The 13,206-nt window shown below is 45.9% G+C and overlaps 1 protein-coding gene across 1 annotated transcript; it reads right to left on the bottom strand.

The window, feature by feature from the left end:
• Window positions 1-3,521: 3,521 nt before the first annotated feature.
• On the bottom strand, window positions 3,522-13,118 carry VKORC1L1 (vitamin K epoxide reductase complex subunit 1 like 1). The gene is made up of 3 exons (XM_081890740.1): window positions 12,848-13,118; window positions 5,488-5,597; window positions 3,522-3,849 (listed from the first exon to the last, which is right to left on the bottom strand). The coding sequence occupies exons 1-3, from the start codon at window positions 13,039-13,041 to the stop codon at window positions 3,623-3,625; spliced, it is 531 nt and encodes a 176-aa protein (XP_081746866.1). The 5' UTR covers window positions 13,042-13,118; the 3' UTR covers window positions 3,522-3,622.
• Between the last annotated feature and the right edge of the window lie 88 nt (window positions 13,119-13,206).

The raw sequence follows: 13,206 nt of genomic DNA, 5'->3' as shown, positions 1-13,206 counted from the left end.
GAACGGGGAGGGATGAAGTCAACACCCAAGGTTTTGATTTTGCAATTCAAGATCAGCAGGCAAAGCAGGCCAAATGGCGTGGGAGCAATGAGGCTTGCTGGCCCCGGAAAGCAGGAAAAGGCTGGTCCCAAGAAGCGGGGAGGAAACACAAAGGCCAAGGTTACAATCGTGTACAAATGGAACTCTTCTCCTTGACCAAAGGTTCAAGGAAAGCAAAGCCTTCTCTCGCCCTCAGATATGTCAAGAAATAATAATAATCAATAAATAAACCCTTACATTTCATCATTACAAGAATTTTTTTAAAAAAAAATCTTTCAGAGCAAGGGCAAAAAAAAAAAATCTATACCACGGACAAATTTCAAGACAAGCTTCAGCTTTACTCTTGTTAACACAAGACGTCTTTTGAGAAACTTTTCCCCACCCTGACGAAGACAACGAGCGGTTATTAGTGTTTTTTCTTTCTTTTATACACTGCATGTATGCATATATGTGTATATATATACATACATACACACACATATACACAAATACATATACATATCAAACAGTACTCATATGACCAGGCTTCCACTGCCACCCTCTTGCGCTCGGTTGTGGTCCCTTGTGAGAACCGGACTGTTCATTTGGCAGGCTTTAAAAATACTGTCGAAAAAGACCATTGGGGGCAGATGCCGATCCCACTGAAAACACACTGCGTTTTTCACAAGACACAAGAGGATTTCATTCTAACACCTTAATCTTGTGTTGTTGTTTTAAAAAGGAGAACGGTACATCAAAACGAGGAATTCTTACACAGACTCACGAGAAGTATTTAGACACAGACAGAATGGAATTTTCTAGAAGGAGGTTCTTCAAAGGAGGTTTTCAGCCCTCTCAGATACGAAGGCAGGAAAGAGTCTGCCCTGCACTGGGACTGGGCAGTGGGAATAGCGCAGGGCTATCCTTTTGGCATCACACGCTTGGGAGAACAGGGATCTCTCAGTTTCTCTTGGGATTGATTAGATACATTCAGATCTGCCCCAAGATATTTCACTGTCCTGTGCAACCCAGGACAGGCACTGTGAGATGCCTAGGAAACAATGTCAGGTGCCAGTGCTCTGATCACATGCCACTGAGCTCAATGAACCCGCTAGTCTTAATACTTTTGCACAAGCATGCGCAGGCACGCACACCCAAAGCAACTGCCGGAGTTATTTGGGGATGAAGCACAGTTGGGAAAATATTAATTCCACAGGCTAACATACAGGAGCCTCCAGTAGTCCTCCCATGCAAAGAAGCCTCCAGGTGACTGTAGCAGCTGTGCGGTTCCAACAGGGGCTACGGTCACCCACAGAGACTGCCCTTCCAAACTCTCCTTAGCACCTCTAAAACACACACTCTCGCTCTCCAGAAACACTCGCCTTCTTGCTGCTCTATGAGAACAAAGCGGCAACCTTGTTTTCCCACCGCTGCGGGAAGCTGGGGGCAGGGGGAATAGGAAAGACAGCAGCACTTCCAAGGAGGGATCTTTTGAGTGTGGCGGCTGTGTCAAGACTGGAAGCTGCTCCTGCCTTCCCAGATTTCGAGCCCTGCAAAACGGTCCATTTGCGGGCTCCTGCCTTCCTGTCAAAACTGGCCGGGCAAAGCCTCCACGGTTGGGTAATGTAGTGTGGGAAGGAAGGGCAGGTAGCCTCTTCCCGCCAGGAGATGCTCCAGCACAAAGAGCAGAAGCCAGTCACAGGGACTGTGGAGCCCTCACTGCTGCCCTGGTCGGCAGTGGGCACCAAGCATTGACTTGGCTGAAAGGACCAGTTTTGGGGGGTGGCCGAAAAACTTACATTCCTGCCTCCTCCAACCAGGCTTCATAGGAACGTCCTTGGAAGGCCTTCACAGCAGCCTAGTGCCTCCCCCCTGGGCGCCTTCGGACTACAACTCTCCTCAACCATAGTCCAAACCATGAGGTTAGCCAAAGTAATCATAGGAGGAACCCATCTGAGGCGATTGGTTATGTGGGGAGCCCCAATGGGAAGAGAAACACTTTCTACATACTGCAAAGGTTCAAACACTTCTGCCTGCCAGTTTCAAACACCTCCAACCCCTTGGCCCAATATTTGGTTTTTTTCTTTTTTTTTTTCTTTTTTAAGGACAGAAGGCACTTTTTTAAAAAGGAAAAAGAAACACTGCATTTCAGGACGCCATGGAATGAAGGAAATTAACCCACAGTGATGCGCTCTTTTGCTTGAACGTACAGTTTCCAACAAGAACCGTTACGGAATCCTAAGCCTTTCCTTTCAACCGAGCCTATTCCTTTCGCCTGCCCATTTTCTTCTAACACAATCCCTAGCCCTCCTACCCCTCATCTCAGGAGCGGGGGGAAGAGTTCAATATCCACCCTAAACTTCACTCCCAATTTTGTATAAAAGGATCCGGGACCACTAGGTCTCTACAAAGTTTGTCACAATCATTTTATGCGCCAGCCTCATTGAAACAAAGGGAAACTGCCCAGGGGAAACTCTAAGTGCCCTTGGACACTGCCCTCCATTGCATTCTGGCTTGCATAAGAAGACTTCAGTGCATCAGTTTGCCAGTAAGTCACTGGGATCCAGTGTAACGTTGTAATTCTATGCAGCAGCTTGAAATATACCTCAAACCATTAATACTGTTTGGCCGCCTGACGTCGATTTGGAGCGCAAGGTCGGCTCTCCCCTTTTTCTATAGGTTGCCTATTTGAGAAGATGGCTCTCCCAATGCCACGACCCTCCATTCCCCCAGGTCAAACCCTTCTTAGTGTCCTCCCAGGAGATCTTTCGTCACCCACGCCAAACAGCTCACGTGTTGCACAGGAACCTGTATTAAGTCCTGCCGCTTTCTGAAGACATGCACAACTTGCCGCATCAAATTCCACTTTCATGTCCAAAGAAAAAGAAGGAAGAAGGAATCTCAACTAATTCTCCCTCGTTGCAACAGTTTTCTCCAGAGAGATGGGCTCATTTCATCCTCCATTAAAAAATAAAATATTCCAACGAGAATTGGAAGGTTTTTCAAGTCGCTAAGCTTCTGAACAAAAACCGGTTTGAGCCGTGATAAGCTTCTGGTTTCACACGGACGCTGCCCAGCGCTTCTGAGCCTTATGTACAATGTTGCAGTAAGTCTTCTAAGTGAAATCCCCTTAGCTACAAATACACATAATGTAAACAGCAACATTTCCGTACGGTACCTCTAAAGTCTAGAATAAAGTTATCATGATCTTCTGTTAAAGACTCCCAAAACTGAATTTATACATAGAATGCAGGGGGATTCCTAGCAAGTGTTACCAACCTGAAATATTGGGGTGAGGACAGAGTAGGAGGGTGCAACGAATCTGCAGCTAAGAACTCCTTCAGCGTAGAGTTAAAGCTGGTCTTTGATTGGGTTAGGACTTCCACCGATGCCACCTTGAATTCATTGGACAGAAGTTACCACAGAGCCCGGTTCTTTTCCATTCACTGTCATTAAACCAGTGACGATCCTTGGGGGAAAGCATCTGATATGGAGAAGAAAAATAACAACAACAAAAACCTTCTTTTACTGTGAAATAAACTCGAAACGGAAGTCGGGTCTTCAGACTGTCAGTCAAAAGTTTTCATTGGGGGCGGGTAGGGGGTTAATCCTGTTTGGGCGGGAGTTGCCGCTTCCAGGCTTCGTTCAAGTAAACTAGTCGTTTGTAGTTGATGATAAAGAGAATGAAGTTCAGCAAGTACGTGACAACGCAGATAATGCAGAATTCCTTCAGGACAAAGTACAGAATGTAGGCCAGGTACAAGGATCCTATTACCGACACTATGGAAGACATCATGAGGACTAGCGCCGCTACCGCACTTGCCGTCATACCTGGAAAAGACAAAGCAGTTACTTGGCACAGTTTTGCCCAACACAGCCCAGCCGAGCCATTCCTATTTCTCATTTTTAAAAAGATACGTTTAATATACCATTAAAAGCAGACTTGGAAAGATGGAGAGGTGTTATGTTACACACACACCAGCTGGAAGCTTGAAGTCAGCAGCAGCACCTACACTTTGGAACTCCCTGCCTATTGATATCAAGCAGGTGCTTTCACATGACTCTTTTTGGCATCTGCTAAAAGCATTTTTGTTTAGACAAGCCTACCCAGATGTCTAGAAAATTGATGCAGGTTTTTAAAACTGATGCAAGTTTTTTGTTTTGCTAATTTAACTTTTTGAATGTCTTTAATTATTTGGTTAATTTTTCTTAGTGATAATTTTATTGTTTTATCTTTTTTTGTAAACCGCTTTGTGGTTTTACTACAATCAAGTGGTGTACTTTATCAATTTTTTGAAACAAATAGGTCAGTCACCGCAGCACTAACAGACCGCCCACTGTCAGGCAGAGAAACAGTATTTGTTCAAGGATTTTTGCTTTAAAATGCTTAAAGCCTCAGAGGTTACGAGCTCCAAGCCCTGGGGCTGATGTTAAGTCTGCTCCATCTTACTCGATTCATGGAAACTGGCTGTAAAAAGTAGTAAGGCTCAGAAGGCCTTCAAGGGGGATTAGATAAACGTATGGAGGGAGAAGCAGGGGCCTGTCCTCAGCTATTCCACCCAAAAAGGTACTTCACAATGCTGCCCACCACCAAAATATCAAAGACCACCAATTACCATAACACTTCAGTTGAGGCTCCCGGAATATCCAGCGAGGAAATTTAATGCACAGCACCTTTGCAGAGAAGGTGTGCAAGTCCTTCCTCTGTTACATTATGCAGCGCCAACACCGGGCACAGCATTTTAAAGCAGCTGCAAGCACAGAGTGGTCACTGCCACAAGACGCTGACAACCTGAAGTTTGACAGCTGGGAGAGCAGGAACAGCAGGAGTGGGGAGGGTGGGAGGAAAGGAAGGGTTAATGAGAGCAAATGCTGCAAAACACCCACTCAGGCTTGCAAAGAAGCCCCATCAAAGTTATACTGACTCCAAGGATTTGCAACCCGCCGGGAGCCTGAAAACAAGAAGGGCCAGCTTCCTTCTGAGTTACAGCCTGGTTTTGCCTGGAATGGATTCCAGCTCACCAAAGGCAACCAAACGAGTGGCTATTTGCAAGCCTATGCATTCACTGAAAATATGGTTTCTGATTATCTGAAGGGAGCTTGGGGAGGGAATCTGAAGTGAGGAACACAGGGGATGGTTGCCGCCACATTCCCCATCATTTCTGATGCAGCTGAGACATTTTCCCCAGCTCTGAACATGGCTGACAACTAACAAATGTGTGTTAATTTTGATGGCTGGGAATTGGCTATTCTTTCCAGCTCTGCTTTAGGATTTGTGGGTGTTACTGTGGTTAAGGACTATGAGCTGTTGACCTGCTTGTTCAGACCATGGAATAGGAAAGGCAGTTCAGTGAGGATACAGGATGCAGCTGTGCCAGGAACCAAGTTTATTCAACAAAAGGTGTGTGACCCTGAGCACCACAGGCAAAAGATAATGGAAAATGGAGGGAGGGAAGTTTTGACACTTACCAAGTAACATTTGTAGAACATAGAACACAAGACCGAAGACGCTGTTCGGTTGATTTATTGCACTGTCTTTTCCAAAAATGGAACCCAGCAGGCCAAAACCTCGACCCCATCTGAAAGACAGTGGAGCAGTTAGTCTGCATTGCATGAATCTGATTATTTTGCCTCCGGCAAGTGGGTACACACAGCTCAGCCACATCTGCCACACACATACAACATGACAGAGAAGACTGGAATCACTTGATTCAGAAGCTGCAGTCATAGTGCAAAATGCTGTGGCCCAATCATTGACAGCATGGAACACCTGTGATCAAAGATCTCACTGGCTACCAATTTCCTAGGTACTACTATTAGCATATAAAGCCCGTAACAACTTGAGAACCATTTACCCACCATTTAGTCAGCAGAAGTGGCCCTGTTAGTCGCCACATAATACCCGTCCCACAATCGTAAGAAGTCAACTTTTTAGTGTGGCAGCACCTACACTTTATGTTGTGATCTGCAGAGGAAGTGCGGTGTACAAATTTAATAAATAAAACAAATACATACACTCTGGAATTCCCTGCCTATTGACATCGGGCAGGCGCCTTCACTGTACTCTTTTCAGCACCTGCTAAAAACATTCTTGTTTAGACAAGGCGACACAGATCTTCAGAAAGTTGAGATGAGTTTTAATCTGTTTTTAGTCTATTGTTATTTTAACTTTGTGAAAGTTTTCAATTATTGCCATTAATTTTTTTATGAATTTTATTGTATCCTTTTTGTAAACCACTTAAAAGGGGTTATTCTCCCCTACAGTCAAGCGGTGTGTAAATTTTATGAAATAAATAAAACTATGAAATAAGCGCTTCCTTTCATCTAGTGGCTGGCTTTGAGGGTGAAATATTGTGATGTTTAGCTGGTGATATATCACGAAGTTGAAAACCAGATATTGCCTAGCCCTAACAAAGACTGAGCCTGACTTCACCGCTTTGTCAACCTCATTTCTTCCAGTGGTTTAAGCATATTAAAACCATGACCTCACAGTTTAATTTCTGACCATAATTCCAGACAAGCCAAGGAAGGCTTTCTGCAGCATTAGGAATGCAGGCAGTGCCCTCAACGGCCCTTGAGGGCCGCTATAAAAAGGGCTCATTTGTGGAGTTCAGGCAAGTGTGGTGAGCCTTCAGCTTCATACCACCGCTAAACAGAACCCTTTATGCAAACCTCAAAGAGAAACTGCTCCTGCTAATTCTTCCCGGGATGCTCTGTGGCTCCTCTGCTCTGTAATTAAATTTGTTATGGGATAATAAAGGATTTGGGGATTAGTAAGTCCATAAACTTGCTGTGTTGCTTGCATTGCTACTGGAACTGTGGGTCTTCTGTCAGCTGCTCTCTTTAATTTTTCTGCTTTACTAGTTTTTGATGGTTTTTGGATTGTAGTTTTTTGTGGTTGTTTTGTTTTGGTTTTACATCAGATGAAATGTAACTTGCCCTTAAAAGAATCACTCAGGTTTCAGATGAGCAGCACCAGTTATTAGCAAGTCCTTTTGCACTGTAGTGTAGCCAGTGAGGCCATTAGGGGCCATGCACAAATTCCAGTTTGTTAAAATGGGCAGGGCCAGCAAAGGGGTTCATAAGAACGTAAGAAAAGCCTGCTGAATCAGACCAATGGCCCATCTAGTCCAGAGACCCTCTTCTCACAGTGACCAGTCAGGTGCCAAACCAGCAAGCAGGATTCGAGCATAACAGCACTCTCCCATCCTGGGGTTTCCAGCAACTTGTATTCAGGAGAACTGGTGCCTCCAACTGTGGAGGCAGAGCAGAGCCGTCCTGGATAGTAGCCCTCTTTGCTGCCATGAATTTCTCTAATCCTGTTTTAATGCCATCCAAAGCGGGGGCGAGTTCAAGACTGTATCAAAGTTCTACTCAGAGGAGACCTATTGAAATTAGTGGCTCTACATTAACCACTTCTATTAACTCCAGTAGCTCTGCTCTGAGTATGACTAAAACTGAATATGATCCTTGGCCCTCCACTTCTGCCTGAGCTGGGCTTGAGGATAAGAATCACAAACCATGGAGGGGGGTGTTGCAGTCAGGTCCTCCCTGCAGACTCCCCACTGGGGCTTCTGGTTACCTGCTGTGGGAACAATATGCTGGACTAAGACGCCCCTTTTTGGCCTGATCCAGCTGTAGGGCTTTTCTTAGGTTCCAAGTGTAATGAGTGCCTAACTTTAAGGAAGGCTTCCTATACACGATAAGGATTTTCTCACACTCCCGTTCAAGTTTCACCCACATTACCCAATTCCAGACTGGGAAACCACTGCTAATCACTACCTGAGCACACAAATGCCCAACCCATGATGCGTTTGGGAAAAAATATTCTAAAACATTACACAACTTCAGAAAGCATTTCACCTACAGAAGGTACGACAGCTAGCAAATATTTCAGGAGAACATGCAGGGAGCTGCCAAGGTTAAACATCTGACACACACACACACACCCCAACAGAAATTCCATATGTGATTAATGCAAAGTCCACCAACTTCAACTATAGCAAAGGGCCGAAAATAAATCAGTTGCCTGGCCCCCTATGATGAACAGTCTCATCTCTAGGCCACCATGCAGAGAAAGCTTGGCTACTTTTAAGGCCACAAATGGCTAACATACAGCATGTGTGGAGAGGAAGGCTAATAACTTTCCTACACTTACACCTGCTAGGCTGACCTCCTTTTTTCCAGCAAGCATCCAGCTTTACCTTGAACACAGTGGAGCTGGCAGCAATTTAGGCAGTATTTTTAAGGTCCCGTACAGTACTTCTGTAGTTTAATTGTGAAAATCTTAGAACACCTTGTATGTTTAAATCTAGCACACCTGCTCTGGGAGCCAGCTTCCAAAAAAGATTGATTTTCTAGGAACTAGCCAGAAGACATGACAGGAAAAATTCCACTGTTTCTAGACAACGACACACCTGGGTCTTCTCCAGTCCCAAATGAGAAGCAAGACAACTTTGTGTGCCATCTGAAAAAGTTGGAGGGGGATTCTGAGCAGAAGACATCCTTGCACAGCATAATGAAGGAGGTCTTAAGAAATAGTTAAATCAATCATTCCTTCTGGTTTCCAGTCTCCAGATTACTAATTCCCTTTAGCTATGCCATATTGCTGCTAATTATTACCAGGGCATCAAATTTCATATCTGGCTGCAATTAAGGTGAAAAGAAGAATGATATTCATCCAGTAGTGCACAAGATCTCCTGCTCAGCTCTGCCAGAGGAGCATATCTTGACCTATGAGCCCTGCAATGTTCAGGGAGTTCCCTTGCAGGAGCAGCAATGTGCTTCAAACACATCAGCTAATGATATAAATGAAAATGTTCCTTCTTGGGGTGGGTGTTGGGACAATAGTGAAACAGCAAACTGCCTTATATAGAGTCGCACCTCTGGTCCATCCAGCTCAGTACTGTCAACAACGACTGGTGTTTCAAGTTAGGTGTTTTCCCAGGTCTACCTGGGAGTGCTGGGGATTGGGCCTGGGACCTTCTGCATGCAAAGCAGATGCTCCATCCCTGTGTTATGGCCCTTCCCCAGAGCCTGTATGTTTGCCAAGCTATATAGTAGAATAGTAGTTGAAAGGGACCCTGAGGATCATCTAGTACAACCACCTGCAATGGAGGAATATGCAGCTGTCCCATATGGGGGAATTGAACTTGCGACCTGGCATGATCAGCATCATGCTCTAACCAACTGAACTGTTGTTCCTCCAGTCTGATAGCTTCTCTTTTGTTTCAGCCACATCACAGCAGTCTTTAGATGGGCTTGCTGGGCCAGCCCCTGACCTGGCAGTGCTCTAGCTTTCAACTGACCCTCTGGATGGACTCTACACTGTCCTGCATGCCAAGCTAATCCTACTGTGCCACGACTCACTCTATCAGTTGTCTACTGGCCAACTCTGGCAAACAACAGCTAGGAATCAAGCAATGCTCAATAAGCAGGGCAGCAGGGAAAGATGTGACGGGAAAAGAGGCAGGAGAGGTCAATCAGAAAGGTCAGGAAGCCTAGCAGCAAATAGGAGCTGAAGGTCATTGTGGCAATGGGTTGGGAAACTCAGTTCAAAGGATAACTAAAAAGATAAAACAGCACACTATTGTTAAGGAGTGGAGAAAATATGCTTTTACTTGAGGGATTTGTTTGACAAAACAAACCACAGGGCCCCTACCCTGTCCCAACAGGAATGAGCTGTCAATCCAGCCTCCACACAATACAGGCAAAAAACCCCTAGCTGCTGCCTGCCAAACTATCCACAAGTCAACATGATAAATAGCAAAACTGAGACTTTCTGAGACTGCTAGTGTACTGATGAAAATCTTTCACACAAATAAGATTTCCCCAGGGATCTTATGATGTTTAGTAAGCCTCTTGTCTGACAACACTCCCCATTACCATAAGATAGACACAACACTTTAAAACCAAGTTGAAGTTTTTGCACAGGGTGTGTCTTTTTTTTAAAAAAAAGTGAATCTATTTCACTGAATTGCTCAAAATGTGGTGAAAACTGTATCTGAATATTGCAAAATCTATAGCATGTCTGATAAAAGTCCATGGTATTAGGGAGCATGCACAACACTTCTGGCTCTAGGAAGTGGATCACAATTCCCTATGAAAGCACAAGGAATTTACAAAATCTTTTTGAAAAGGATTAAAGTATTATGACACCAAGCAAGCTAGCACTGTGGCAAAATGCAGAGTGTCAATATAACACACTGGACTTTGGTGCAGAACCTAGGGAATATCTGCATAAAAGAGGAAAAACCACTAGCCTGCAAAGGTATGTACTAGCCTGGTGGAGGAGGCCTGGAAAGCTCTGTTCTGCTTGCACTGGCCCACTGCATAGTTGTGCTTCCCATGAGAGGCGAGTCAAAGTACTCTGTCCTCTTCCTCCCACCTGCTCACTGAAAATCACCCACATATAATTCCTTGTAACCGATGTCAGCAATATTACTGATAAATACAAGGCAGTAATAAATGCATGAGAGTTTTGGGAGAATGGAATTTGTAGCTTTGAGCAAACACCACTGCATTAGGAGGGTGATCTCCAACAGAACTGAAGGCTTAACAATGCGTCAAACTGCCCTGTACTGGGGCCTCTTTCACCAGTGGAGATCAAGACAGAACTGAGTTCTCTTACTATGGTTGGGAAATGCTGGTGTAGGAACACAGGCTGTACCTGCATAATAAACAACGTTCTTTGACATTATCTGGATAAGTGCATTTAATTCATCCCTCAATCTGACAAGCTCCTTTCCCACTGCTGCTTGCCCAAACCAACACTCCACAATAAACCTTTCCATCCTTACCTCCCAAACATTTCCCACACCCAACCTCACCCCATCTGCTAGCTTCTGAGACACCATGCAAGTTCCTGCTTTAACAATGATACACATGGTTACTGCGGAACTTGGTCTCAGTCCAAATAAATCTGTCAGCTGACACCTCCTGCTTCCTCCCCACAGCCTAATTTCTATCAGCAGTCACCCAGTCCACCCAGTGAGGTCTGCTGGATGTCGCCAGTCATGACATTCTAAACCCACACAGTAGATCAAAGCCAAAATCAAAACAGTCCAAGACACACACCCGTCGGCTAACACAGCCTCACCCATTTTTTCCCCTTCTCTGCTTCCACCTTGCACTCATTCACTGCCACTCCCTCTCCTACTCAAAAATGTTGCTCAACACATACAGATTCCTGGCATGCACAGCTTTTATCCTGGAGCCCAAGCCTCTTTGCAAAAGAATTTCTTCCAAGGGTCTGGAGAGAAAACAAGAGGCTACATTCAGCCAACGGTCTAGATCTAGAACACTTGTTCAAATACAACAACCCAAACACGTATAGAGGGCCTTCCCTCTCCTCCTCACTCTCTGCTGGAAAAAGTTCCCAAACAGGTCCAACATAACTTGGTTCAGTAACTGAATCTTCCAACATTTTAAGCCTTTTATCTCACTCTTTAGTTGAAAAAGGCTCCCAGAATTCATTACAAATATCAGTATACAGTGGTACTTTGGTTTACAACCATAATCTGTTCCAGAGGTCCGTTTGTAAACCAAAACAGGTTGTAACCTAAGGCACGCTTTCGCCAATAGGGCCTCAAAAAAAAAAAAGGGTTGTAATCCAAAAAAAGGTTGCAAACTGGGACACACACTTCGGGATTTGAAGTGTTTGTAATCCAAAATGTATGCAAACCAAGGTACCACTGTAGTAGATCAGAAGAACTACAAAGATCAGTCCCTGTCCTCAGGTTAAAAGTCTTATCAATTTACTCAAGTTTCTCCACAAAAAGCACACCCTAAAACCACTCCCTGCAGGACAGGAATTCTTCAAGCTAATCTTAGGGGTTATTTGACTATAATGTGGTTGCAGATTTGTCACCAAGTGACCTCAACAGAAATTCCAGAATGCAACAATTTAGGTGTTAGCAGATATTGTTCATCTTATGGAAGGCTACACCCAATCTGACTGGGTATTTTACTCCTTTGATACCTTCTCTTCTTCCTGTGTGATATGTACAGTACCCTCTCTCATGTACACAGGTGGTCTTTTGGCCTCACACTCTTGTAATGTTTCTGTCTGGTAACTAAGACCACTTCACATATCTGATGAAGCACACTCTTGTCCACAAAACCTCTCTCACACTATCCTATGATGAGCTAGAGCTCTTAGATTGAAGAGCAGTGACCAATATTTGCTCCAAGACCTGTCAGCTGCAACCCTGTAGGTAGACTGGTCAGCATTAATCACCCCCTTAGGGCAGTTAAGTGGTGAGACCCAATATTTTTTATTTACTTATTGCAGTTATTTTCCACCTTTTTCTCCAAGGAGTTCAAGGTGGCATAAATGGTTCCCCCTCTCCTCATTTAATCCCCACACCAACCCTGTTAGGTAGGCCAGGCTGAGAGGCAGTGATTGGCACCCAAGGTCACACAATAAGCTTCATGGCCGAATTGAGACGCGGACCCTGGTCTCCCAGTCCGACCCTCTACCCACAGCGAACTCCTTCCACTCTTTTATCACCCAAATTCATTGGTGCTATCAGTCCCGGTCTAAGTATGGGCAGAATAGGAACTGCACCCTCTGCACCTGCCCAGCAAGACCCGAAACCACCCAAGGACGTGGAAGCAGCAGGAGATACGCGTCGGGGCGTCACTGGCGAGAGAGAAGGGGCAGGTGCGGTCTGTACATGCTCAGGGGCCCTTCCGCACCGTGGAGGGAAATAACTCAGGCCACCCCAGACCCTCGCGGGGGGCGGCGGGGGAGTAGGTCAGAAGCGCTCTGCACACGTTCGGGGACACCCTCTCCCCCCAAGCGGGTCTCCTCCCCGGCCCGCCTGACCTGGAGGCGATGGCGGCGGAGCAGCGGACGCGGTCGCTGAGGTCGCAGAGGGCCCGGTAGTGGAGGTCGCGGCCCTTCTCGCGCTCCAGGTGGCAGGCGTAGAGCGAGAGGGCGATGCCGGCCAGGCACACGGCGTAGCGGGCCACCCGCTCCCAGCGCGGCACCGAGACTCGCAGGAGGACGGGCGCCGCCATCTTAGCCCAGCCCTCGCCTAGGCGGACCCGGCAGGAGACTTCTCGCCCCTGCGCGCGCGCGCAAGCTCACGCCACGACGCAAACCACGTCACGCCCGCGCGTGTTGCCTCCCACCCACCTATTGGCTGAGAGGAGCCACGCCCCCTACCCCTCACGCCCCTCGGC

This window comes from Podarcis melisellensis, assembly GCF_964234715.1.
Source record: "Podarcis melisellensis genome assembly, chromosome: 15".
Classification (NCBI taxonomy): Eukaryota; Metazoa; Chordata; class Lepidosauria; order Squamata; family Lacertidae; genus Podarcis; species Podarcis melisellensis.
This window is presented reverse-complemented; position numbering and strand designations above follow the sequence as displayed.

Excerpts from the sequence above, each read along its gene's own strand:
- VKORC1L1 (XM_081890740.1), bottom strand. The coding sequence starts at position 13,041 with ATGGCGGCGCCCGTCCTCCTGCGAGTCTCGGTGCCGCGCTGGGAGCGG. Across the intron at positions 5,598-12,847 it reads TCCGCCGCCATCGCCTCCAG|ATGGGGTCGAGGTTTTGGCC; the intron begins GTCAGGCGGGCC and ends ACTGTCTTTCAG. Across the intron at positions 3,850-5,487 it reads TGTTCTACAAATGTTACTTG|GTATGACGGCAAGTGCGGTA; the intron begins GTAAGTGTCAAA and ends TGTCTTTTCCAG.